The sequence below is a fragment of the Augochlora pura genome, chromosome 4, assembly GCF_028453695.1.
Source record: "Augochlora pura isolate Apur16 chromosome 4, APUR_v2.2.1, whole genome shotgun sequence".
NCBI lineage: Eukaryota > Metazoa > Arthropoda > Insecta > Hymenoptera > Halictidae > Augochlora > Augochlora pura.
In genome coordinates, this window is record NC_135775.1 from 23553854 (window position 1) to 23580392 (window position 26539).

The 26539-nt window shown below is 38.9% G+C and overlaps 5 protein-coding genes across 6 annotated transcripts; 4 read left to right on the top strand and 1 right to left on the bottom strand.

Annotated features, from left to right (window-relative positions):
• The first annotated feature begins 2 nt into the window (after positions 1–2).
• On the top strand, positions 3–5478 carry Med16 (mediator complex subunit 16). The gene is made up of 14 exons (XM_078179968.1): positions 3–304; positions 421–567; positions 633–831; positions 907–1153; positions 1236–1391; positions 1461–1633; positions 1701–2028; positions 2165–2372; positions 2453–2627; positions 2701–2847; positions 2938–3151; positions 4836–4945; positions 5024–5169; positions 5244–5478. Exons 1-14 carry the CDS (start codon positions 243–245, stop codon positions 5365–5367), a joined length of 2436 nt encoding a protein of 811 aa, XP_078036094.1. The 5' UTR covers positions 3–242; the 3' UTR covers positions 5368–5478.
• LOC144469551 (uncharacterized) lies at positions 3168–4868 on the top strand. The gene has a single exon (XM_078179969.1). The coding sequence runs from the start codon at positions 3452–3454 to the stop codon at positions 4640–4642; it is 1191 nt and encodes a 396-aa protein (XP_078036095.1). The 5' UTR covers positions 3168–3451; the 3' UTR covers positions 4643–4868.
• Positions 5479–5693: 215 nt separating the features above from the next.
• Txl (Thioredoxin-like) lies at positions 5694–7883 on the bottom strand. Its single transcript, XM_078179970.1, has 4 exons — positions 7635–7883; positions 7071–7362; positions 6353–6636; positions 5694–6264 (listed from the first exon to the last, which is right to left on the bottom strand). The coding sequence occupies exons 1-4, from the start codon at positions 7730–7732 to the stop codon at positions 6051–6053; spliced, it is 888 nt and encodes a 295-aa protein (XP_078036096.1). The 5' UTR covers positions 7733–7883; the 3' UTR covers positions 5694–6050.
• Positions 7884–8102: 219 nt separating this feature from the next.
• Nbs (nibrin) lies at positions 8103–11791 on the top strand. Of its 2 annotated transcripts, none has more exons than XM_078179179.1 (8): positions 8103–8467; positions 8546–8679; positions 8741–8901; positions 8989–9148; positions 9232–9487; positions 9555–9692; positions 9808–11408; positions 11474–11791. In XM_078179179.1, exons 1-8 carry the CDS (start codon positions 8443–8445, stop codon positions 11543–11545), a joined length of 2547 nt encoding a protein of 848 aa, XP_078035305.1. In that variant the 5' UTR covers positions 8103–8442; the 3' UTR covers positions 11546–11791. The 2 variants fall into 2 exon arrangements, with proteins under 2 accessions (XP_078035305.1, XP_078035306.1); XM_078179180.1 differs by having other exon boundaries at positions 8812–8901.
• Positions 11792–12430: 639 nt separating this feature from the next.
• On the top strand, positions 12431–20190 carry LOC144469044 (carboxypeptidase B). The gene is made up of 8 exons (XM_078178919.1): positions 12431–12550; positions 13059–13380; positions 13833–14132; positions 14706–14796; positions 18243–18388; positions 18935–18991; positions 19082–19166; positions 19881–20190. The coding sequence occupies exons 1-8, from the start codon at positions 12471–12473 to the stop codon at positions 20060–20062; spliced, it is 1263 nt and encodes a 420-aa protein (XP_078035045.1). The 5' UTR covers positions 12431–12470; the 3' UTR covers positions 20063–20190.
• The last annotated feature ends 6349 nt before the right edge of the window (positions 20191–26539 follow it).

A 26539-nucleotide genomic window follows, 5' to 3' on the forward strand; every position in this document is an offset into this window, starting at 1 on the left:
ACGTCTCACATCACGACTTACATACAGTTTATTACATGACACCATTCTGACGCCTGCGATGTACGAGTAGCGGGTTATGGTTTTCCCGGTATTAATTTTATTACATGATTAATTATTATTTGAAACTTTTATATAAAATTCTTGTGCATCGCGATGCACGAGTGCAATAAACAAAAAATATTGGAGTGCGTGCGCTCGTGTTCATAGTATTTTGTTTAATTGTAATATATAACCTCACAATAATGGATTTACTGTATACTGTAAATAGAAAAGTGACATCGAAATCTTTTATAAATCAAGAAAGGTATGTTGCATTAATATTAATTTGTTTTCGTTATTAGTTAAAATCATATGTATATAATACTGAATACGTTTTGTAAATATGATTTCATCCTTGTTTTATAACATTATAATTTTTAGCCTATACGAAGGACAATCTTTATGCTCGTTATCTAGTCGAAATATAGCAGCATTTACTACAACTACAGAATTAGATGATAATAATGGAAAGACATGGGGATCACATGTTTATATTTGCGATTTAAACATGCCTTGGCACACTCACAAGTATGATATTGAAGTATACATACAAACATTCTTATGCAATAATTAACACTGTTTTGTATATTTAGGCTACTATCAAACAAACACACCATCACTGCATTAGAGTGGGATTTACCAGGTGATAAACTAGTTGTTGCTGATGCTACTGGTAATGTACAATTGTGGATGTTTAAAGACCATGTCCTCAATGATTGGATATTAATTGGTTCCACGTGTTTCGTCGGAGAACACATATTAGGTGCAGCTTGGTTTCATAATGGGAAAAAGGTATTAGAAGTTAATATATAAAAGTTATTTAATGTTAATCTAAGTATGGACTTCATAGAAAATTTATAATTTCAGACAGGGCTTGTAACTGAGAAAAAAGATAGTATTCATTATAGTGAGAAATTTAATCATTTACCTTTTGCTCCTTCTGTGAGACAATTTGGTGGTAGAGCAGCAGAAGGGGTATTGGTAGTGTCAACTACAGGTATGGTCGGTGCACTCATGATCACAAAAGATTTTCAAAATCCTATCTGCACCTCGACAGAAAGTTTAGGAAGTACAAGACATAGGATAACTGCAGTTGACTTGTGTTATGGAAAAAGTATGTATTTATATATATTTTCAAGATATGATTAAAAGCTATTAGAGTCAGCTAATTAAAATAAAACCTGACAAACTTTCAGATGGCCATATTTTAGTAGCTGTAAGCAGTGGTAACATTTGTTTGCCAATTAGATGTTATAGAGTTTTAGTTCGTAAAAATGATGAAAAATGTTCTATTACATCACAAGCACTGCCAAGTTTTTTTCTGCAGGATGGAGCTCCCAAAGACAATACATGTAAAGTTCAATTTTTCGTATATAATGTTTTTAAATGTACAGTTTAAGCTAATAAAATTCTATTCTTAGATACGAGTGTGACACACTTGAAGTTTGTAGTTCGAGAAGACGCAGATTCCTTGGTTATTGCTGTAAACAGTGATAGTGGAGGTATTGTAGAAGTATGGGAGTTGCGGGAAAAATCGCAACCGGTACATAAGTTATTTCAACCTAAAACATTAGAATCATTTAAAACTGTAGTGGTGGGTATTTAATCATAAACATGTGGCTTATTCGTCATCAAGTATTTCTCTATGTGCATATTTATAGGTATGGCAACATCAATCGCAATATCGTTGTCAATCTCCAATAACAGCAATAGCGACTACAAAACTATCAATAGTTACCACGTTACCGCCTCCAAGTTACGTTGTAGTAGCTTTGGCAGATTCATCGGTACATTGCTTGAGCCGTGATTGTCTAAAAGAAATTTCTTTTTCCTCTTTGAATATGGCATGGCGGCCAGATGAACCAAATAATAAATATTTTAAAAATTCAATTTCTATAGCGAGTATAGATTTATCGTGGCTGGGTTGCGTTCTCTTGGCTTGTGATACACGAGGAAATTTATATTTATACAAACTCCTCCCTGATGGAGGTAAGTTAAAATGGAAGTTCGAATACATCAAATCTTTTTTAGGTCACAAAGTTGAAATTGAAATACTTAATCATATCACTCAAAGTCACGTAAAAAGTTTTAGCGAGCTTATGATCATTTCAATTTCTATTTACAGGGCCATCGATAACATTAACTTATGCCTGTACACTCTTAGAATATTGTCTAGTAACTGGATTAGATTGGTTGGACATTTTGTTGTGTTTAAGATCGTCAATGATTGAACCGCTATGCGAAAGACTGGATGTCTCTTTCAATAGGCAATTGCAGCCCATACAGCAGTATCATTATATTCAATTTCTTTGTATCAAGACATCGTTATACAGGTACTATATCGTTCCTAAAAGAATTCATTTCATTTAGATGTAGTTTTAATGCATTCCAATTAAGAAAATCTTACTTTTAGAATGTTAGTATCGGGGCAAAGCAAAGCAGCAGACTTATCATCGTTGCTTATGATTCATTCAGTGGCAACAGCTTTTAAATCATTACTACGACCGTCTGATTTGATTTCTCATGATAAGGGACCAGCAGAAAGCTTAGCAGCAGTCATTAACGACGCCATTCCTGATGTAGATAAGGTACAAACGAAGATTATTCTTCTCAGCAATGGAAGTGTCAACATATATTTTATAACAACTTGATTCTTAATAGGTATTGTTACATCTTGATCCCAAAGAATTTACTGTAGAACCCAGTACACTTCAATCCTTGCAACAATTAATTCAGTGGGTCGCTGATCTGGCTTTGAATCTCTTAGCACGCCTTCCAGAGCAACGGTTGCAAATGAAATCCGGTGGTGTTAGTATTATCAATAATTATGAAATAATATCATCGGTTTTCAACTGGTTTTTGATATTTTGTAATAATTTATTTTATTTGTCACTATAGTATGAGCTCTTGAAGGATCATAAGGCTTTGAATACATTGAGAGAATTATTAGTACTTATACGTATATGGGGTTTGTTGCGTCCGTCGTGCCTGCCGGTATTTCTTCGCAGCGCCGATAATCTCGACGTGCTTGCACTATTGTTCCGTTTATTATCAAAATTGGTACAACCTAACGGAGACACTCAATCTCAGCAAGTAGACGATGGTTTAATTGGTAAGCATGTTACCATATTTCCAACGAAATATTAATATAAACGTACAAAATCTAGGATGAATTATCTGTAATACCCAGAAACAGTTGCATGTATATTATCGCAGTATGACGGTTTGTAGGAAGTAAGATAAAGTACCACTTCCTTGTTCGTGAAAGGAAAATCCTGATTCTTTCATTCAGTATTATTAGATATAAGCTTGAGTGTCTACACGCAAGTTTCATATTTTTCTTCATGTGAAAACAAAAAGTGTCTTGTTCCATAATAATTAAAAAATATTAAATTAATTTATATAATTAAAAATGAGTGAAATTCTTGCTGTGAAACACAAGAACTCTTTGAACTTAACAGAACAGAAATTACTTCAAGAGAAACGTGATACTAACTATTACGGATGCATATCTCCATGTAGATTAATAATATTCTGCATTGTTATGCTAAGTATATTTGTGGTTTATTGGTTCGTACTGGGTCCAATTTTAATCCATACAATTCTCAAGGATAAAATGCATGACAAGTACTCAAAATTAATGTTTGTTGCATATTGGGTAGCGGCATTTTTCATTTGGCTCTTTATAACGCTTGCTATAGCTATAATTTGGAAATGTATCGAGATGAAACGAAACGAGAAATCTGAATTGCAGTCATATGGCACGAGCAATTCAGACATACCATTGCCCATAATTTGTAGAAAGGACGATACTACGCGTAGTATAGTAAAGTTTACAGACACAAAGGGAGACAGACCTGAAAGTAAATTGATTCCTGATAAAGATAAAATGAAAAGGGAAGCTGACGAAACAGATAAATACAACTCCCTTGAAATGAGACGGAATAAAAGTAAGAAGCATAAAGATCTTCCACCTCTTATGATACATCGCCGTAATTCAGGCAATAACATTGAAAATCCTGGAAATGTAAATCTAACAAGTGATACTGATGAAACTGACGAAGACGCATTAAAATCGGGAAAAATCATGCCTAAAATTCAAAGGCAATCGATGCAAGATTATTTGAAACTGGTAACAGTTACCCCAGAAGGCGAAATGGATAGTCCAAAATCTCCGAAAGGACCACTTTCACCAAGGGACTTATTTTTTATTGATCTTATCAAAGCTGCCGAGGAAGCAGATAAAAATAAAGAGAACGACAGCGCCAAAGAAACAGATGGGAAACATTTCTTTCCAAATAATTTTTCACCGACCGAAAAAGATGTTGGCATTGATACACCAAATGAGAATGAAGCGCCTGACAATCCGTCATCAAACATTGATGCCGAGCCAACTTATTTTATCGCAAATATAGAAAGCCCAAAATGCGAAAAAACAGAAGTACACATAGATCTTGATCCAGAACCAGAAATAGTTGCACCACATTTAGTTAATTTGTTGATTAGAGATTCAGTGATTACGATAGAAGAACCAATAAACAATGAAAGTGAAAAAGATGAAAAAGATGAAAAAAATGAAAAGAAAGTTGTATTTAAAGAGTAGTTACACACTCCTTTTTGATAGATTATTTAATATTGTTTTCTAAAATATTAGATAAATTATTTTAGCTTAGATATATCATAGCAATAATTATATGCAGGCAAGATAATTATATGCAGATAAGGATCGAAATTCCGTGCGTGTAAAATAATCATTCACATTTAAAGCCAGTGCTACGACAATCATATTGTTCCAGATGATTGTTGCCTGTTACCAAATCAGATCATGATACCACAATTACATCAGGGTAATAACATAACAGCTATAGCTACTCCTATTCTTTTTTATCAAAGCTTTCCTTTGCAGGTAAAAAATTCATATACATTTTTTTGTTATCCCGCGAAATCTTATTATTTCGATGGCAATAATACAAATTATTTACAGTTGGAGTATGGCGTAGAATCCGAACAGTTATTATTTGTACCTGAGCTTAATTCAGTTGAAGGTTGTATGCATAGTGGACAAATTGTAGATGGTACTAGACACTTATATCTTGGGAAGCAACCACTTCTTGTTAAACAATGTACAAGGTAAAACGAGAACTGATACATTTTAATGAAATCATTCTTTATCGGAATCAAATTGTTCCAAAACAAACTTTCAGATGTGGGGGTAAAGCTCAAGTTCAAAATATGACAAGAACAGCTGCAATTAGAGCATGGGATCAAAGATGGGCAAGAGCTTGTCGTTGCGGTGGCGTTTGGCGAATTCATAAAACTTGTCCATAAATGTTGAAATAGAAGTAGCGCATTGATGAATTTTATATACAATGATTTATACTCACGATTTTATACATTATCTAGCTAATAATATTAAACATTTTTATTTAACATAAGAAACGAGTTTTTATTCAATGTTCTTCAGAGAATATCAAGAATAACTGAACAACATTGCATAAGATGTATAAATTTTATTGAATTTGTTTAGTTCTCTATTACGGATACAATAAATTTTTATTATTTCTTTACATTGCATTTATTAAAATTTTTTGAATGAGAAAATGCATACATTGATATTAAAGTTTCTAATCGGTAAACAATTTTAACGAACAAAATAAATAGTAAAATGATTTTATTGGCTATTATTACTTATATTGTAGTAACTAATTAATTAGGATCGCTCGTAATAAAGAATAACATGTATGTCTCATCAATTAATTATTGTATTTGGATGTTTTTAGTTTTGAACAAAACTTCCATAAAATTAAGAATGATATACATGTATGGTATCTATCATATGTTCTTTATTATTGCAGATCCTAAATGCACAATATAATGCTCATATAGTCTTTGAACGAAACAGAATGAACAGATTTTTTTACGGTATTATTTTTGCAAAATATAATGGCTGTGGAAAGTATATTTAAAATAGTATTTGCTTTTAGAATTCATTCTGTTGAAAGTGCTGGCTGTTAATGACTCTCTCCTTTCTTACCAATCACTCTCCTAAATTCTCCCATATCCGTAGTAGAGATTGGTGATCCTATAACAGCCAAGTGATCAATCCTCGTTGTGTCGCTACCAGTTTGATTATCTTTTACAAAGATTTGGAGATTCTGTACGTTTTGGAACTTAACAAAACGTAAACCGATCGGAGTGCCTTCTTCGAGAACGTTCGGCGTCAAACTGCACATTGTAATAATATGAATAAGGCACTATTCAAATAGATTATGATCTTATGAAAAAAATGATAGAATACATTAGAGATTCTTACGTTAAGTCTTGGATGCTTGTATTAGAATCTGCCACATCAAAATCAATTGTTCTAGGCAGGTTAATAAATAATTTAATATTTTTTGGCCCCTTGTCTTTAGGAGCTTTAATCTGCAAAGAGTGAATTTTGACTGCTTGTATAAATGTAATAGATATTATCAATTCCGCATCACAATCACTCTCAAGATATCCTTCATCCGAGCTCAAACAATGTAGGAGATTATGTTCATCCGACTCGTTTAAACATTCGCATTGTGTTTTGGTAATGAATGTAGATAAGTCCATCTGCAAAAAGTACATTAGATCTCAGTTTCTATTAAACCAGAACAAAACACAAAACATAGTTGGGTAAAAACATGCAGGACAAAATTTACATAAATACAAGTTTTTTATTTCAAAAGAAAGCATATAAATACAAATTACTTATACTTCGACATGTAAATACTGTAATGAACTATATAGTGAATCATCTTTTTGTTGCAAAATATTGTCTTCAAGTAAGACTATAATATTAGAAGTACCATGTACTTAATGGAAGAATGTCATTTAACAATTTAATTGGTAATATTATTTAAACTGAATAGTAATTATGTTAGTATCTATTGAAAGAGATTTACTATATATTTTTTTTTTTATTGGAACTTATTCCATGTATACAAAAGTGCAGCAACTAATATCATTCCAAATATATGTAAATAAGCTTTATCACTACTTCGTACATGTCCAAATACTGGACTCTTCCCATCTTCCGTATCTTCATTTTTCGTTTCTTCCGTGTCTTCACTTTCATAGAACTGTTGAATCTTTGATTCTAATCCAACCGGATCAGCTCCTTGACACAAATCCAATTTTGTTTGGTTACGATAAAATATGAATGTAGGCATTGCACTGACACCTTGCACAGCAGCAGTTTCTGTGCATTTATCTACATCAACCTTAAGAAACAATGCATTCGGATATTTAACTGATAGCTGCTCAAACACTGGTGCAATTCTCTGACAAGGACCACACCTGCAGATTATAGAAATATCAATGTAGTTTACTTTAGAATCTTAATAGAACTTGTATAGAATACATTCATTTTAATAAAATAATATTTTCATAGAATACGTTCATGTGTACATCAGTTGCTGGTAAAAACAAATACGATAGGGAAATGGATCGACTATATTTTTCTGTAATACCATTATTTTTATATAAATTTGATGAATTCACATAAGAATGACTTTATTCTTTGAATATATCATAGATATGAAAATGCAATATAACCTGAAAGGGCTTACCATGTCGCTGTGAAATCGACTACAACTAATTTTGTACCCGCACACGCCATTTGGGCGTAGAAATGGACATCATCAAGAATCACACGTACTGCACTCATTGTTTATTACGGTGTATTTAATACAATATTAACGAATGAACTACGGATTATTGAAATATTATAATATGTCTATCGGAATATTGAATGACTGGCAGTTTGACTTCACCGCACCGACTAACCCGGTGTATTCTGTACATAGGTATGCAGTATGTACATGCATACATACATACACCACAGTCGAAAACAAAATTACATTCAAGCAGTGGTCAAGTACTATACTCAGTGATGTCATACCTAAGGGCAAAATGGTTTTACATCACCGGATATAGATGGCGGTAGCATTCGATAAATGCAATGACTGTATATTTGTCCAACAGTTTTTCTTTTCATTTCGATTGTTCAATGATCGATTTATAATGTTGATGTTTATTTGAAAGGAGAGTGTATTTACCGTGGATTTAAAAGACGTAGTTGAAAGTGTCATATGTACATATAAGTAATTTACCTGTAGAGTGCAGTGCACTATTGTATTTATTTTTTGTACCAGTATAGTAATATAATAAGTATTCATGATACTTATCGGTGTCATTGTCATTCTTAAATTTTATAACATAACATTGACATAAAAGAATTTTTCTATGAGCCGTTATATTTACAAATAAATAGTAAAAGTGTGTGACTGTTGTGACAAGTTACTTAATTATCTTTGAAACAGTTAAATATTAAATTTGTGTTTCTGAGGATTCAACAAGATTTTGGAATACAACAAAATGTGGTATTTGATAACTGAGACAGGTAAAGATTTGTTGTGAATTAAGGTACAGTAATATGGTAAATAATACAGGTCTAACACGATTATGTATTTATTTTTAGAAAAGCGTTTGTACTTACAGCCAAATAAACCAGTAACATTTGGTAGATATAAAAGTGACATTATTCTGCAAAATGATGAGTCTATTAGCAGAGTACATGCTATTATATGTATCAAACCCAAAGATACAATCAAGGTAAATAGAAATATTTACATTATAATTTTATCATTTTAATGAAATGTGTTTGTCCATATAGCTTAATGAACCCATATCTGTATGTGAATTGAAAGACAATGGTTCTAAATATGGTACATATGTTATTTTAAGCAATAAAGAGAAAATAGAAGTTACTAAGGAAGGATATAAATTAATGAATGGAGATAAAATACGCTTTGGTTTGCAGCAACATGTATTTACGTAAAATTTCAAACTCATTTTATTGTTATTTCATTAGCAGTAACAAGAATTTTGTAATATTTCTTACTTATTAAATTTATATTTTAGCGTAGTGTATGTGCCCCTAATAACTGCTTTGACCACCTTCCAAGCCAGTGACAAACAAAAACTACAAGGTATATTTCATGAAATTGATGGAATGATTTCTCATGAATGGATAAGCGCTTGCACTCATCTAACAGTATCAAAAGCAACCCTAACAGAGAAGGTTCTCACTTTTAAATATTTAAATATAAGTATAGACTTGTTCATTATTTCTTGGTAGCTTTACAAGAACATCTTTTGATTCAGGTTATGTGGGCTATGGCTTCTGCAATACCAATAGTAAGTCTGAATTATTGGGTAGCAGTTAAACTTGCCACTAATAATGGCGAGAAACTCCCAGATCCATCAGATTTTATCCCACCACTCAAAGAATCATTAATTAGCAAAAGCGTTGCATCACTCTCTGTAAATGAAAAACGGAAGACTCTGTTTCGTAACTTAATATTTGTGCACTTCAGTGCACATCAGTATAAAGCTTATGGAAGAATGATTATGTTGGCAGGTAAGGAGGCAAATGATGGGAGATACAATTTTGTTTTTCATCACTTTTAATAAGAAATATGTTCAAGGTGGTAAATCGCTGTTATACTCAAAGAAACCATTGACCATTAAACAAATCTGTGCACCTAATGTTATTGTGTTGAAACACTCTGACGATGATCAAACCCAATCAACACGGGACATAGTACCTGAATATGAAACAATATGTAAGCAATTTTTAAATACTTTCATTAGTTTATATCTATAAAGTAAGGTATATAAAACGGGCCCGTTTTAGATGTGACATTGCATATTTTAATATCAATGATTCACCATTTACAGATAAGTCATTGCAAATGCATAAACGCAACATGATAGCGGAAACTGATATTGTACTTGCTATTTTACACTGTTCCACAGAAAAATATTGCAATCCAAAATTTAACTTTAGCGATCTATTGAAAAGACCGCCGGCAAAATCTGACTCCTCTAAAGTCATAGTTCTTGACACGCAAGATTTAACGCCTGATGTGAGAGTACTTCCGAAAGTAATTTCTAATATTTCGATAACATCGAACGTGAATGCGAAGAAGCCGGCGCAAAGAGTTGAAATCATTCCTGAAACATGCGATTCTTATAAATCAACTGGTGATATGCCTGAGGTATTAGATATAGTAAGATCTAATTCATCAAAACAGACTCAAATTACAAAGATCGTTACTAGCGATATTGTACACGATAGAAAATTTTCAGAGAGCTTTAAAGAAATATATTCACAAGAAACCGTGGAAATTATTCCAGAAACTAATAACTTGATTCAAACACAAGATATACTAAAACCCAGCACATCTGCAGGAAGCATTCTTAATAATAAGAGTAGAATAGAAAGAGCAAAACAAGTGCCTTCACAAAAAACTGTGAAATATATTCCAGAAACAAATGATTTGTCTCAATCACAAGATATTATCAGTTCATCAAACATTAATCAGGATATAAAGAGTACTAGTGGTAATGATATTTCAATTCAGAGTAAATTGCCACAAAGGATAAAAGAAGTACATCCACAAAGAACAGTGCAATGTATACCAGAAACTAATGATTTGTTTGAATCACAAGAGACACTGACTAACAGACTACCAAGCACGAGTCAGGGAACAAAGAACATTTCTAATAGTAACAGTTCAATTGGAAGCAAATCCACAGTGCATGTAAATGACATACATCCACGAGGGACTCCAAAGTGTATTCCCGAAACGAATGAATCTTCTCTAAAGAGTTCTAATAGTAACAGTTCAATTGGAAGCAAATCCACAGTGTATGTCAATGACATACATCCACGAGGGACTCCAAAGTGTATTCCAGAAACGAATGAATCTTCTCTAAAGAGTTCTAATAGTAACAGTTCAATTGGAAGCAAATCCACAGTGCATGTCAATGACATACATCCACGAGGGACTCCAAAGTGTATTCCAGAAACGAATGAATCTTCTCTAAAGAGTTCTCATAGTAACAGTTCAATTGGAAGCAAATCCATAGTGCACGCAGAAGACGAACATCCAGGAAGGACTCCAAAGTGTATTCCAGAAGCGAATGAATCTTCTCGAAAGAGATGTAATAGTAACAGTTCTGATAGTAACAGTTCAATTGGAAACAAATCGGTAGAGTACATAGAAGATAGAAATAAAGAAACTATTTTAAACGATGTAATTGACCTAGCAAATGGAGAGGATGACCCTGAAGAAGCAGAAAATAGATTGGTAGCGAAACTGCACAGTACATTAAAAGCCAACGAACAGCCGCAAAAGTCGAAATTGGTTGAATTAATTCCTGTCGATAAGATTAGAGCTCAGAAACGAAAATTAGATTCTACAAAATCTGGAGAAACAAACCGGGATGATTCTTTAGACAGTGATGAAGAACTTAGTATCAAATTATTTACAAAGGTATTTTATGAACGATTCAAAAGTTTTAGCTTGTTTTCTAGAATTCTAATGATTCTTTTCAACAGGAACATTCTATACGAAGGGACAGAAAGATCAGCCTCTGCACAATGCACAAATGGAGTATATCGGCTCCGTAAAATTTCTAATAAAGAATTTTTTACGATATTTGTACAGTAATAAGATTCATTTTGTTTTCTCTCACAATTTTGTACAATATGAATTATTTTCTAAGCGAATCGAAATCACCCAATCCTTATTTTAATCGAATATGTAGTATAAGAAATTACATTGAGAAATTACTTTCAGTAACGGATAATTAATGGATCAATAATTATCAGCATTATTATAACTTCTCATTAATAATTTAAAAAAATTTATGTCGAACAAAATGAATAAATTATGTTTTTCTAGACATGGCAAGCCTTGAAAATTACTACCTTCTTTTCGGAGTACATTCAATTACTAAACAATTTATCATCTTCCCTCGACATCCCCCGTGGACATTTATAGTTCGACAGTGAGTCATTTACACATTTAATATTGTCCAATTATATCCGTGAAGATCTTTAAATTCATGAATTTCATCATGTAGAATCATGATACGTCTTTCGCGTGGTTCGATATAATTAAATAAAGATCGTATTATTAATTAGCAACACGATATCATCTTGACAGCTTTGTTAACAACACGCTGCACTAAGTAGGTGTGTATTTTTTTTCTATCTATCGTAATATCGATGACCAATCAATAATTCTTCATAAAGTTTCAATCAAAGCTATCTGTCGCGCGATAAGAGCCTCTCTTTCAATTGATAATCTAACGTGTGGATCTGTGTTAGCAGCGATTTCACAAGAGCGGTCGCACACTTTCGTCGATTTTCCAATCGCCGCGTATCATCGACGATGATGGACTACCGGATCGTGTTTCGAGTTACGCGGGGGAATTTGGAAAAACATAAATAAAATATGCACAATAATGGTCGAAGATAAGACGGTTGATATATAAGCAATAGAAGACAAGATGAGCAAGTTTAGTACCAAGTGATCATCGTCGTTGTCATCATGCGCATTCTCTTGATCGCAGCAGCCTGCGTGGCGGCCGTCTTCGCCGCTAATGAAGAGATTTTGCCACCCTTAGAGGGGTACGTTCCATTTTCCCGTGTAATTCGGATTCGTAATATTAACGATTAATATTAACCCCTTGCCGTACCGTTTTCTTTGCAATCATAATAATTATAGTTTACTATTAGAACTTATTATTAGAAATTTCCAGACCGACTCGTTAAAGCACTGCAAGGGGTTGAATCGATGAAAAATCAAACGAATATCCTGCACCAGAATTTGCCATTTTCGAACAGCTATCTCGAATAATCAGTTCATTTGTAATAAGACGGAAATAAACTTTTAAATCGTATAGAAATTAAAGGAGATCGGTTATTTATTTGTAATCAGCTTAACAACGCCGGGAACGTTTTTCGAAAGCAGAAACGTCGATGTTCCGGTTTTCGTAAAATTTCGATATATAGTTCGAAGCTTGTCGGGACATCTTTTTCAATTTGGAAAACGGTCCCTATCTCGCGCGAGTGTCGCGATCTAACTATTCAACAGCACCGACGCCAGGCGAAAAGTTTAATCCACCGAAATTGACAGGATGCAAAGCCTCCGTATTTCCGCGAGCACGCCGGAGCAGTTTGAGGAATTGAAAAATTTCATGGACCTTTCTGGTTACGATTTTCTCCGGATGACCGAGAGCGAAGTGGACGTGTTGGTCACGGCGGACAAAGTCGACGACTTTAAGAGGGTTCTGGACCAGAACGGCATGAGCTACACGGTCTTGGTACAGAACGTCCGCGAGGCAGTCACCGAGGAATACATCAATCAACAAATTGAGCGGAGGCTGCAGTCGATTCTTCCGCAGGAGCTGGCTGTTTCCGGAAAATTATCTTTCACTTACTACCCTAACAACAACGAGGTACGTAAACAATCTTCTCGCCTAACAGAGCAACTTAATTTCTCCCGAGAACGGTAACTTCAATTTGCCGCTCGTTCGACACAGCTCTTGCAAACGTAATCTTCTCCTTCCGTTTTTGTTCGACTCTAGAACTCCGCAATCGTTCGCAACGATCGGTTTCCGAATTTATCTTAGCCACCCTTCGTTTTATTCTTCTTTCTTCGAGCATAAACTGATCGTAAAATAATATATCGCGTTCTTGGGCTGTTATATTTAATCATCGTTATTGTTGCGTCGAATAGAAATTATTTATGAAACGGGAGCAATTAATACGGGGATGGTATGATGAATTCTGGAATGGAGTGTGCGCAGCTTTGTTGACGAACTATGTTTGCGCTCGGAGAAGTGACTGAACTTAATACTCTACGTATATGAACATCATAGTGTAGAAAATAACCCGGGATCTTCGTTAGGTGGATCAGTATCTGAACTACATAGTGAAAAGCCACGGTGACGTGGCTTCGTTAATCAACATAGGAGCATCCTATGAGGGACGGCAAATGAAAGTTCTAAGGCTGTCAACCGGTGGTAATAATAAGCCTGCCATTTTTATCGACGCCGGTATTCATGCCAGAGAATGGATCGCTCCAGTGACGTCGCTCTACATAGTGGATCAGCTGGTGGCGAATAGAAATCTCCTGAAAAATATCGATTGGTACATCCTTCCCGTACTGAACCCGGACGGTTACGCATTCACGCACAGCTCCTCCTCGGTAATTATGTTTTATCCATGAAAACATTCGATCGTTCTTTAAACCGTTTAATTTTAATCGTTACTAAAAACTAGTTGTTGGCACGGTGGTTGACATTGTAACAAGCAGAAGTGCGTTTCAATTATCTGAAAAATTAATCCGACAGCACCGAACAAGATTCCTATAACATTATCAAATTTCTTTCAAGCAGGGAACTCTCGAGATTAAAGATTGCTTATTTAAGAAAGAAATTAAAAATAGATAATTACTTGATTAGATTAAGTGTCGTTTATTCTATTAATCTGATGTTTTATTTGATGTTGCAGCAACATTTAATTGCAATCGTAATCTTCGTTTAATCTACGTTTTTATCGACATTTTTACTTATTATTAAAACAGCTGATATTGGGAACAAAGAGTTAAGTTAATAACATGAACATTAATAACAGCAATTTCTGTTGTTCTTTTATTATTTATTAAATGTTATACAATTTTCTGTAGCGTATTTATTAAAATCTTTTATAACTTTAGTTTCATCGGGGTTGCAACATCTGTTCAGACAGGTTACTAACTGAATCTTACATGTTGCTTCAGAACCGTCTCTGGAGGAAGACAAGGTCTGTCAACAGCGGGTCCTCTTGCCGAGGTGTCGATAGCAACAGAAACTACGAGATGGGATGGATGGGTAAGCACACACCCGCGATTTAATTAACAGCTCCCGCGGATCATACCAGCCACGTGGAGCGCGCGTCTTTAAAGAAACGACGCACGAACAAGGAAAAGACATATCCGGCCAATTTTTTTATATCTCGTCCCGCGAATCGATCAATTTGGAACTGTCCGGGTATAATTCCGCGGTTCGTTTTTTTACGCGTTTTTATCGTCGTCGATCAAACTCGAGGGCTCCTATTAAAAAGACAAATTAATGTTTCCTCATATAGAGATTACGGTGCGTGTCAATCAAACATCGAGATCGTTGATAAATCGTTTCGCGATACCGCGGACGTGTCCCTCTGATTAATCAGGCGAGCCATCGAAATGAAACAATGCCGTGAAAATTGATCGCGATATCGCCGGGCACACGCAATAACAAACACTTTGTTCCCGGGGAACGTCTTGCAAAATCACGTAGACACGATTTCATCGCGTCACCAATATATTAAGCGAACGTGATTTACGATTCGCAGAGAATTTCTTGCGAGATCCGATCGTTTTATTAGCCAGCGCGCATCGTCGATCAACGTTGCCATTTCGCAAGAGAAATTCTGTTCTATAAAAATAGAAAGCTTTTTACAATAGCACGACCAGCCTAATTAATTTAGGAGTATTTACGAGTACTCCGTGAAAAATTCGAAAAAATTGCAGCGATCATTACAGGAACGGTCGATTAGCGTGCCTCTCGAGACGAGACAAAAATTCTTTCACGGATTTCCAGCTTCTTCGAAATCCGTGGAAAGCAGAATTGCCCCAAGAATCGAGTCCGGACGAAATTAGAAGAATTCGCGAGAAAGTGTAACCGGTCCGTCGCGTTGCTCCGGTCCGGTCGCGAACGCTGATCGGCATTTTCATTAATGTTGTTTGTCGCGAATTGATTTCGCCGTTCGCCGCTGCACGACGGGAACAACGCGCACACGGTGTTCGTCGAAAGGCAATCGAACTTTTCTATCGCAAATAATTGAACGGGGAAAAAGGGGGGAACACGTCGTTAGTCGGTCGCGCATCGTCCCCCTCTCTCGTATCCTCCCCTCTCCTCCCTCCCCCTCCGTGAAGAGTACACTGTGTCACGGTTAAACTCGACCTATTGCACTCGAACTTTTCTTTGGAGAGCAATCGCGCGGGCGTTTTCATTGAAGTTATGATTGAGCGTGATAAAAACTTGCTCGTTACCGGGCGCGGTTGTTACTTCTTCGGGGTGCCTCTTCATTCGGCGGGTACGAGGAAGGGGTGGGGAGGGGCGGGGGCGGGGAGGGAAGGGACCCGCGCTTTAACACACTGACTTTTGAGGAGCTTCCCGGAGTCATTTGCCGGGCGTTACGGGACGTCGGCGCGTCCCCTCTCGACATCGCGATGACAATTTCACCTTTCGTTTACGTTCAACCGTTTCGCGCGCGCGCCCCGGCTTTAGAAACCCGGGGAATTATCTCGGCCGGTTGTACAGCTTTAAGTATCCGGTGACGTCCGGGGGAGCTTGTGTTCACGTCCACTTCGCGAAATCTGCGCTCGGAAATTCCCTAATCCCGGATCCGGCGTACCCTGTACCATCCACCCCCCTCCCCCTCTCCGCCCCAAGAATATCTATCGCTTTCAAAATTTATCAATTCTAATGTATTAAAGCGCGAGAGAGAGATTAATCGCTTTTCCGGCTACGCCGCGCGTTGTCCGTCGGCGGCGATTCGTTTCGAAATCGGTGATCGTCGGTTTTGGTATTTCTGAGAAGATTATGCGAAAAGCACCGACGTACGTGATTATTATTTGATGGACTCGTCGAGCTTTTCTCGGACACGGTCGGGTAATTGAAAGGCGGGTCGGAAGCTGGATAATATTTTTTAAGTTAATTCTTTCAGAAGAAACGGTTAGGCGACGTTTATGTTGGATAATTTGCTGAATTACGGGGTAAATTGTTATCGCTTTGGAATAATTTTTTATGAAACTTTTCATTGATGATTCATTGATGAAAAGAAGCTTGACAATTTAGTGGCTGGTTAAACGATATTTACTTTATTTATTTTATTTATTTTATTCGCCGCGAAAGGCTTCTAATATTTCGAGAAGACGGAACGAGATTTGTTCGGTTTTCCTGTTTCGCTGCAAATTGATATATAATATTAAGGGGATTTAGAACGAACCGAACGCGATAAGAACGACGAGGAAGCTCTCGAGCCGAGGATATATCTAATCGCAGCTTATTCCGCGGAAGCGTTCGTCGCGCCTCAAATATTTGTTCGACTCGAGGCACGTGATACGAAAAAACGCAGCCCCGCTAATGACTTTCTAATTTGGTGGTCCTGCGAATTATGTCCCGGGGTGGGTGGGGAGGGGGCTCCAATTTCTTCCCTTTCTTTCATTTACAAAATTTGAAGCAAATAAATTGAGGGGCCGCGTGCTCGACGCGCGCGGCCCGCAGTTTGCGAGACTCTCTAAATTGAGATCCCTAATTCGACATGCCATTTGAAAGTTGCCTGCCGCGAGAAATTCGCGCGAGCACTTTCTCGTATTACGGTACGCTCTCGCTCCGCGCGGGGGAAAATTCGACGCGCGTGCTAAAAATTTTCGCTGTATTACCTTCCCACCGTGCTGCACCTCCCCGGATTAGTATTGTCTTCCGCCGCGATACTTTCCGCGTACGCCTTTTATACCGCCGGGAACGGCCCGGTGCCTGATCAACGACCACGGAAAATCGTGCGCCCCCCCCTTTTTTGCGGATCGCGGTGGAAATAGATTTTCCGGCGTCTGATAAATATTTTCCGCGCGTCGAATTATTTATGGATCCGCGGATTTGTAGATGAGAGAGAGAGAGAGAGAGAGAGGTGGGGACGCAAAATTTTCCACGTCTATTTTAAATGTCCGCGCGGCGCGCAGGTTTTCCTTCGCGACGGAACCTGCTCTTTCTTTCTTTCTCTTTTCTTTCTCTCTTTCGCCGGTGCGTCCGCCGCTCTTTGTTATTACGACGGAGTGTGCACGCAGCAAATTGAGTTCCCCCCCTCCCTCCCCCGAAATGAACGTCGTCTAAATGCGTTTGTTTCTCGTTTTGCCGAGGACGTTATGAGAAAATAATTTCAAATTTGATTCCATCGTTATACGGAGCGGAAGCTTGCCTCATCGAATTATGTGCCCCTTTTGGAACGTACGAAAACAATTTTAGTCTTGCTAATTTCGCGAATTGTCCACGGTGGAACGACGGAGATGGAGGGAGACGGAGACGGAGCGAAAGAACTCATTCGAACGTTTTATCGTTTGATCAATTAGCTCTTATTGTTAGTCTTCGTCCCACGTCTTTGTTCTATTCTTTGCGGTACGTTCGCGTTTCTCTCTTCCTGCCCCCGTTCCGTTTTACCGCCTGCTTCACCTGTCGTGTTTAATGGATCGATCCACTCTTGCGCGCGTTTTAAACGAATTAATAATTGTTTTCAGTCGCCGGCGCGTCTTCGAATCCGTGCAGCGACACTTATGCCGGACCAAAGCCATTCTCTGAACAGGAAAATAGGAACCTGAGGGACTTCATCAATGCGCGCAAACAGAACATCAAGGCTTACATTACTCTCCACTCTTATGGCCAGGTGAGCATTCTTTAATTAATTTTATATTATTATTGTTATTATTATATTAATTATACATTATTATATACTAGTAATGTATAATATGTATAATAATGTAATAATACTATAAATACTAAGCTGGAAATTATCTTCCCGTTTATTTAAAAAATTGGAAGTCACTGTTCTAAACAGAAAGCTCTGTTTCAAGAATATTTATTCTTGATGGACAATTTTCCACCGCGTTGCAGATGAACCGGCAATCTCTTGAATAGCTCGAAAAGCTTTGGAACTTTCCGTGCTGATACAAGCAATGCTTGACTAATTTCTTGAAAGCTTTCCGCGGTATTTTCATCGTTTATTTAAAGTTCCGAAGAGCAATGTAATCTTTTAATTGTCACGAATGCAATCCCCGGGCTGTTTCGACTTCACCGATATATACATACGTGTTCCGCATTTGACCATAGAATCGCGAATAATTATGATTACCCTGGGCATCCGTCGTTTTTTTTGATAATTATCAGTAGATTTTTCTGCCGCGATAAATAATCGAGCACGTTATTGTTTCAGTACATTCTGTATCCATGGGGCTACACTCACCAGGTACCTGCTAACGAGGCTGAATTGGTGAGTCAATTTCACTCGTGGAATTAATTCTTGTTGTTCTCTTGTCGCGGTTTATTGTTTCTTCGATTACAACTTGGCACATGTTTTCAGAAAAATCTTGCCAGCAAGTGCGCCGCCGCCATTGCCACCCACCGTAGGACCAAGTACACGTATGGCACCTCGGGCAATCACCTCTGTGAGTACACACCTTTCTCGTATTACCTCATATTTGCTAGTATATATTTTTAATAATTTGTCCGTTGTACGATTTTGACTCAATCGCTGGTATATCTTGCTAGATTTTTAATCATTTCTCTGCGTCATAATGTAGTATATTGTAGGTTCAAACATTGCTTTAAAGAAAGTTAAATATTTAACTAGTCCATTTTGCTAATTGTTCTCGCGCCGAAACAAAGGATCATCCGCATAAACTATGTCAAACATCAGCTGCTCTTGTAATTAGCAACCCTTAAAAGCTATCACAAAATATCACTGGAAATCAACCCTTTCATGGGTTGCATCGCTGCAAGTTAATCCTTCTATTTTCTCAAGTTCCAACTTTAAATCTGTGCTTCGTTGATATAAAAATTATCTTACCACGCGATAGAACACAATTTCAGTGGTGTCTTGGTTCGAACATAAAGGGTTAACACGATTACGAAACACATAATAAAACCGAGAACAGTCTGAAACTGATGGGCTGCTAACACAAGATCCATCCGCGATAGCCTTTAAGGGTCTTAAAATGTTGATCCCCCGACTTCGTTAGAGCCGCTTAACAAACCGGAACTTCATTAGCCGGCAATTAGCGGTTCGGTATTTTCTTTGACGCGTATACACGGAAGGAATGATCCGCGGGACGAATTTCCCGGTTTATTTTTGATGGGTGTTCTTTTCACGAAATAATTAGACCTGGCTGCCGGAGGAAGCGACGACTGGGCGATGGGCAAAGCTGGCATCAAACTTTCGTACACCTATGAGCTTCCCGGCGGAAACTCTGGATTCTTGTTGCCTCCTTCCGAGATCAAAGCTGTCGGCGCCGAAACATTCGAGGCCATGAAAGTGATCGCCCAATATGTTACGAGCAAGTAACTTCTCCGCCGCCGCCCCCCCCTCCCCACAAGGTTTAAGCGTGTTAGTTCGTTGATTCTGGAAACCTTTGAGAGATTCAGCTGGATGCTTTATAAAATAATAAAACGAGCGACTTCTCTCTACTGAAACTTCCCGTCGGGATCACTGTATTTTTCTATATTATCTCTACCGTTCCTTTACGTTATAATGATCCTTCGAGTCCTTGATAGACATTGATAGCGCGTGAAAAATTGTTGCAATAGTTCCTTCCTTCCTTTAATCATTTTTAATAAGCCAGCGATGGCATTGTAGTTAAATTGGATTTAGATAGATTTAGTTTTGATTTTTGTAGCGTTTAGTTGTTAGTCTTGCGAGGATTAGTTTTTAATTTAGTCAGAGACTTAGTTTTTAGTTTAGTTAGAGGTTTAGTTTTTGATTTGTTAGATTCAGTTTTTAGTTTAGTTAAATTTTGTTTAAATCGTTCGCTATGCTTACCTCATAGATAAACATCTTAAAATAGATAAATCGGTCAACTCCCAAGTAATTTATACTCCACTTCTGACTGAAAAATTCGATACACAATTTGAACAATCCTACACTCAACGCCCCGGTTATCAGAGCATTATTAAAGGACTTTTTAATGACTCCGCCGTCCCGGAGTCGAAGTTCCACGATCTTCTTTGCAGCAGAAGTTTCGAAAGAAGTCGAACCTGCCCTCCCACGAATGGAAAGTTATTAGTAACAAAGTCATTTTAACGGTCCATCTAACTGCGAAGTGGTTGCTTTCAGAAAAAAAAATAATAAATTGCCCGACTTATCGCGAACACGATCACTAGAATATATCACTATAATATACTCATTAACAAAGCCGAGGATTGCATTTCGGCAAAGGAAAAAGTTACTTGAAATAGCCTCAGCTACCCCCCATTTCCCGGAGTTACAATAATTTTGAAACACCCTGTATATCGCTGTCCATCAAAGTCGATCCTCGCAACAAATTTCTACCCCGTGATTTCCCTTATTCGAAACAACCGCCGCCGTTTCCACGTCCGGTCTCCGATTTCCAAGGGACCGTTGATTCGCCGACGGGAAAAAGGAGAAAAAGGAAATAATTAGAGAGCCCGGACCGGTGTTTTCCAGCGATGCTTGGCCAAGATTGGCCCGATTCCCGAAGGAGTCGGTCCGTCAAAAGGTCCTCGGGAACAATGATCCGGCGGTGGTAGCCGGCGGTTCGGCGCGGGAACGTTTACTTTTAAAAGAAGCCACCCCCTACTTCCCCCCTCCGCGTCTCCGCGCCGCGTGTTTCCCGTTCTTCAGCCGTGAAACGAAATAGCCATTGTTCGGGAGCGGGGCCCCTTCCCTACCCTCTGCCCACGGTGTCTAGCAGCACTCCCCGGGTTTTTCCTTGGTTTTTAGGTAGCGGTTCCGCGAAAGCGAGAGTAGCCGAGGCGGGGGAAACGGGGGGCGAGGAGGGAGGGAGAGAGACCTCGAGGATTTGGTCGGGAATGAAGTAGAACACTTAGCACGTAGAGCCACGAGTATCGCGGCGCGCACCGAGAGAGAGAGTTCCTTTTTCCCCGACCGAGCTTATACCTATTTCTCGGCGGGCGCGCGCGCCCCCCCCCCCCCCCCGCGTTCGGTCTAATTGGAGAAACAACAGACTCATTACCCGTGGACTCGAGTGGACGACGAGAGCTCATTTGACGGGGAGGGGGTCTGAGGGCACTGGGTCGTGAAATTTTTGTATAACGAGCCACTATCGCGGCCGCGCCGGGGCGCTTTCTACCTCTCTTCCTTTCTAAGCATTCCTTGAAATCGTTGACTAAGGTGACAGGCGGCTCCGGCACTCGCGCCTTTGCCGCCGCAAGAAAACCGCCCGGTTTATACCCTCTTTTTTCTCCACAAGCATCCCCTTGTCCGCGTCGCGGCAGTTAGCACGGTTACACGCCCCCCTCGGCTGAGATCTACCGCGTTTTTCCTCTGTTTCCGGAAACGATGTTGCGCGGAGTAACGGACGCGTTTTGATATTCTTTTGATCTTTTTTCGCAGATTGGTTTCGATTAGAACGACCGATGAAATTATGATTTGGTGGTTGTGGTAGTTTGGAGCTTAGAAAATTGAAGTTTTCTAAGAGGGTAGGTCTCGCAAAATATTCGAAAATGGTAGTAGAATTTGTCATGGAACCTTGATCAGCTTTAACATTGTTTTCTCGAAGTATACACGAGCGATTTTTTCAAGTCCATAAGATTCGTCACATTTTATTAAAGTTTAACCCTCGGCCGCCGAAGCTATTTTTTTCTATTTTTACGTAAAATCGAAACTTGAAAATAAAATTAATAAATCTTGTTCTCCTTACTTGATCGTTCTATCGTTCGTTCAACGATAATTAATTCTGATCACCAAAACGCCTACGTATAATCTGAATGCGACCGCAAAGGGTTAAAGACTGACCTACGTTTATAAAAGTGTAACATACGTACCTGCGATTCGTCTACCACGTTCTCGCACAGCTTCTGACATTTTTTAAGCAACATCTCTTCGTCGCACGAAGCACTTTATTTATGAAAAGTTTATATAGATCGTTCGTCGTCTGTTGCCGATTCGCGGATTAACATGCCTGTTGAGTAACGGAAACAAAAGAGTAACGGAAAAGACCAGCTAGGGTGCGTCCCGTGCACCCTGGGCTCAGCGACGTCCCCCGGCCCCCAACACGTGCTTCCAATAAAATCGCAGAGCGTATCGCATGAAAGAAAGAACAATGCGCCGCTGCAGCTGCGTGGGATCGAAAATAATTTTTATCGGGCGTAGACAACAATGACAACGGAAACCCAACGATAACGCCTTCCATGTAGATAACACGGCTTTATTCAAGACACTATCGACTAAAATAAATCTAAAATCGTCGGAAACGGAAACGAAACTCAACCTTCGAACTATCCCGTGGCGGAACGCTATAGAAATGAAAAGGGCGAGTCCCTACGACGAACGTTTCGATCGCAAGAACACAGGAACCACGATTATGAGAACAGAAAGATCGTGGATCACGGCTACGGTTACAAAGTTCTCTATTCCATTCCAAATCGGTGACTCAATCGAAGGCACATCGTACTAAATGTCACGAAACAACGAACGTCTCTCATTCTCGTAAGTCCGCACGCAGAAACGGAGCCAATCAATCACCGAGCCGATTAAAAAAGACACGGTCTACTGTATTCGGATGATAATGATCCACAAAACATTCTTCGTATATATATATATAATATATATTTTATATATATATAGATCTCATTTATATTTAAATGTAAATTTAGATTTATATTCAGATTTATACTTAGCTTTATATTTAGCTTTATATTTAGATTTATATTTAAATTTATATTATTTATATATAATATATCGTATATATCTGTAGGACTATATAGGACAAATAACTCTCTCTCTCTCCTAGAATCTAGTCGTACCTTAACATTAGATTAAACTATCATTTCTCAATACGAAGAATGAACGGGCTATGTGACCAACCGGAAGTGGACTTCCGGTTCTCTCTTTCACGAGAACAGACATCCATCGATCTGTCCTCTCGTGTTCTTTTCGTTTCTAATTTCGACTCTGTTTTGCTCGTTCGGTTATTGCACGGATAATCCACGCGAAAACTGTACGGGGTCCACTCGGAAGATACTAATACCGTTCGGTAAATGATTAGCTTAATCTACACGGTGGCCGTGGTACTCCGTGGAATCTGGCGTCGTTCACCGTTCGCTTATCCGATCCAGATTCGTCGCGGCACTCTCTCTCTCTCTCTCTCTCTCGAACTTCCGATACGACGTTTCGTTCGTACGGAAACTTCATCGCGGTAAATGGTGAAAGATGGTCGAAGAACGATTCGATTGAACTTTGATCTAATCCGGGTTCTTCCGTAGCGGAGACCCGCGCAACCGCTATGGAATTTAACGAACCTGTGCATTAAGAAAATCACAAAATCGAAGCCCCCGATTCTGTTGCAATTTCGTCCGTCGGTTGTTTGTTACAGCGAGTTGAAAATAATTTAATAACGTTGTGAAACTCGTGCGACCTATTTACTAGATCCACGAAACTCGCAATTTAATTAGGAGTATAGTATACGACGCGGTGGGATTGTTCTTTAAGTGCATTCGTTCGGATATTTAAATAATTCTCTACGATTCTGTAGACTTTTTAACAGCGTGAATTAACGTTTATTAGCCAACGTTTTTGAGATTGTAATTTAAAACTCCGCTTAAGGGTTGAACTGTCTTTTTCGTATACTTATAATTTTCGATAAATCGTGTTCGAATGTTATGAAAGGAATTTTGTGATTTTCTCAGCGTGTATTGTTTAACTGGAAAAAGCGACCGACAGAATTCCGGAACTATATCGTTGAGGGATGATGGTTTGACCGGTCGACGCCGGTCGGGGTAGGGGTTGTTCACACACGCATAAACGTAAAAGGTATAGGTACGTTATATTGAAAATTCCATTGAAGAGGAGAGATCAATGATTTAATTACAATCGTTCTAGGGCTGCCGAAATCATCCGCAAATATTGTACTCCGAATTACGCTTAGCTCAATTGTCGACGGAATCGTGCTGTGTGTGTGTGTTCGGGGTCCTGTTGTTCCCCGGACCCGTGCAAACACTCGCGTCTTCGAGCAGACACCGGCCCGTTTGTATCTTGAAAAACAAACGCGCTTTGTTAAACCATGACAAACACCGGCGGGAACGCGCCGTGGCCCGCGTCGCCGGATTTTACGCCGCGCGTGTTTACCGCGCGCGCGCGCGCGCGGTTACAATCGCAGAGAGCCGAATCGTTGGAAACCGTAACTTTCGGATCGCGTTCGACGAGAATTTGCGCGCCGACCTACGTCCGCGACACGCGGGACATTCGATCGAAGAGCGAAAAATATGGTTGTCCGACGAAGTATGCTTAATTCTTCGGTTTCGTCGCGCCGATCGAACGAAACAATGAGAATCGGTTACGATGTTCAACTCGGAAGACAGCGCGCGTGGATTGTACAAATGTTTAATCTCTGTTCGATTGAAAAGTCGCCGCGTGTCCCGTGGGCATTTTCGAACAGCATGGTAGTCAGCGTGGTAACGAAGAACATTATTCCCTCCCTATCGGGGCACGGCTCGCGCGCGCCCCGCAAGCACGGCGGAACAATTGGCACAATCTACCAATAATCAAACCACCGTTTCAAGCGCGGAAATTGTTAGAGGAAAGGTGGGAGATGCCGCAAATTTAATAGCTAAATTTTATCATAAGTTCTCTCCTCTCTTTTCTATATCGTCATCAGGTCCCGTTAGCTCCTCCCACCTTTCCCATACTCGTCGATTCATCGACAAATAAACCGTGAGCGAAAGAAAGCGCGATCGTAGAGAAATGACTGCGTTATTTTCATCCTTCTACCGCCGTTATTTCGCAGCGCAGCCAATCGCGAGGCCGTGGGCGTGGCTTACTCTCGACGCACGCGACGCTACAGAGGAAACACTGCGCAAGCAAATGAACCCGCGTTTCTTCGAGTAGCTTGCCAGCTCGACGCGGTACATTTCGCGAATTCCATTAAAAGCGAAGATGAGATTACCGAGCGCGCCGATAGGGAGGGAAAACCTAACTCGACGTTCAACAAAACGCATCGTTCGACAAAGACCTTTCGATTCCGGTTCACGCAACCGAACCTAGGAAAACATCAATTTCAGTGGAGATTTCCAACCCGGTCGGGATCCGTCGCACGATCCGTGGCCACGCTCGCACCGTCCGCCTAAGATCGTCTCGCCTCGTTTACAACAATGATATTATAATGTTACAATGATAGACGCACAGAATAATCGATGGTAAATAATACACGGCTACAATTAATAAATACGTTAGTGAGAGAGACTCGTTACACGTCGAATCTCGTGTACGCGTTAAACCACGGGATCCTGTAAACTGTTGGTGCCTCTTACAACATAGAAACATGGAAAATGTTTGCGGTACTTCTTGCGAACCGGTTCCGCGCGCCTCGATGCCGCGGCGTCCGCTGTTCCGCGCGCAACAATGGGAAGCGAGTATAACAATCGAAGACATTCGCACGCCTGCGAGAAGCAGGTCCCCTTCGAAGAGGACCCCGTCGCTGGCGCGTGCTCGTTAACCTTTTAGATACTACGCGCCACTATAGTGGCTTTCGCGGATATCATTTTTCAGAACGATGCGCCACTATAGTGGCTTTCGTGTATTATATTATTAGTTATTAAAGTGAATTGTTATAGTTAAAGTATGTGTAATATATATTTTTAAAAAATTATGATTTAATCATCAAATACTTCATTTGAATGTTCTCGTGAACAAAACGGAATTGCCCGTCACACTTTGTAGTGTTATATCAATTATACGTTGTTCACGTCAGACCCTGCCGTCCAGGGAAATAGCCACACGCAGAATTCAGCCGTATCTAAAAGGTTAAACGTTACGTAACGAAGAAAAATCGGAACGATTCGCCGG

What these genes read in the sequence shown, in the direction of transcription:
- Txl (XM_078179970.1), bottom strand. Translation starts at nt 7,732, where the DNA reads ATGAGTGCAGTACGTGTGATTCTTGATGATGTCCATTTCTACGCCCAA. An exon ending in GTCGATTTCACAGCGACATG is followed by an intron (nt 7,363 to 7,634) that starts GTAAGCCCTTTC and finishes TATAATCTGCAG; the next exon opens with GTGTGGTCCTTGTCAGAGAA. An exon ending in ACAAGCATCCAAGACTTAAC is followed by an intron (nt 6,265 to 6,352) that starts GTAAGAATCTCT and finishes TACAATGTGCAG; the next exon opens with TTTGACGCCGAACGTTCTCG.
- LOC144469044 (XM_078178919.1), top strand. Translation starts at nt 12,471, where the DNA reads ATGCGCATTCTCTTGATCGCAGCAGCCTGCGTGGCGGCCGTCTTCGCC. An exon ending in CTACGAGATGGGATGGATGG is followed by an intron (nt 14,797 to 18,242) that starts GTAAGCACACAC and finishes AATTGTTTTCAG; the next exon opens with TCGCCGGCGCGTCTTCGAAT. An exon ending in CTCTCCACTCTTATGGCCAG is followed by an intron (nt 18,389 to 18,934) that starts GTGAGCATTCTT and finishes TTATTGTTTCAG; the next exon opens with TACATTCTGTATCCATGGGG.
- Nbs (XM_078179179.1), top strand. Translation starts at nt 8,443, where the DNA reads ATGTGGTATTTGATAACTGAGACAG. An exon ending in AACCCAAAGATACAATCAAG is followed by an intron (nt 8,680 to 8,740) that starts GTAAATAGAAAT and finishes TTGTCCATATAG; the next exon opens with CTTAATGAACCCATATCTGT. An exon ending in ACCTGAATATGAAACAATAT is followed by an intron (nt 9,693 to 9,807) that starts GTAAGCAATTTT and finishes CACCATTTACAG; the next exon opens with ATAAGTCATTGCAAATGCAT.
- Med16 (XM_078179968.1), top strand. Translation starts at nt 243, where the DNA reads ATGGATTTACTGTATACTGTAAATAGAAAAGTGACATCGAAATCTTTT. An exon ending in AGCTCCCAAAGACAATACAT is followed by an intron (nt 1,392 to 1,460) that starts GTAAAGTTCAAT and finishes TTCTATTCTTAG; the next exon opens with ATACGAGTGTGACACACTTG. An exon ending in ATCAAGACATCGTTATACAG is followed by an intron (nt 2,373 to 2,452) that starts GTACTATATCGT and finishes TCTTACTTTTAG; the next exon opens with AATGTTAGTATCGGGGCAAA.
- LOC144469551 (XM_078179969.1), top strand. Translation starts at nt 3,452, where the DNA reads ATGAGTGAAATTCTTGCTGTGAAACACAAGAACTCTTTGAACTTAACA.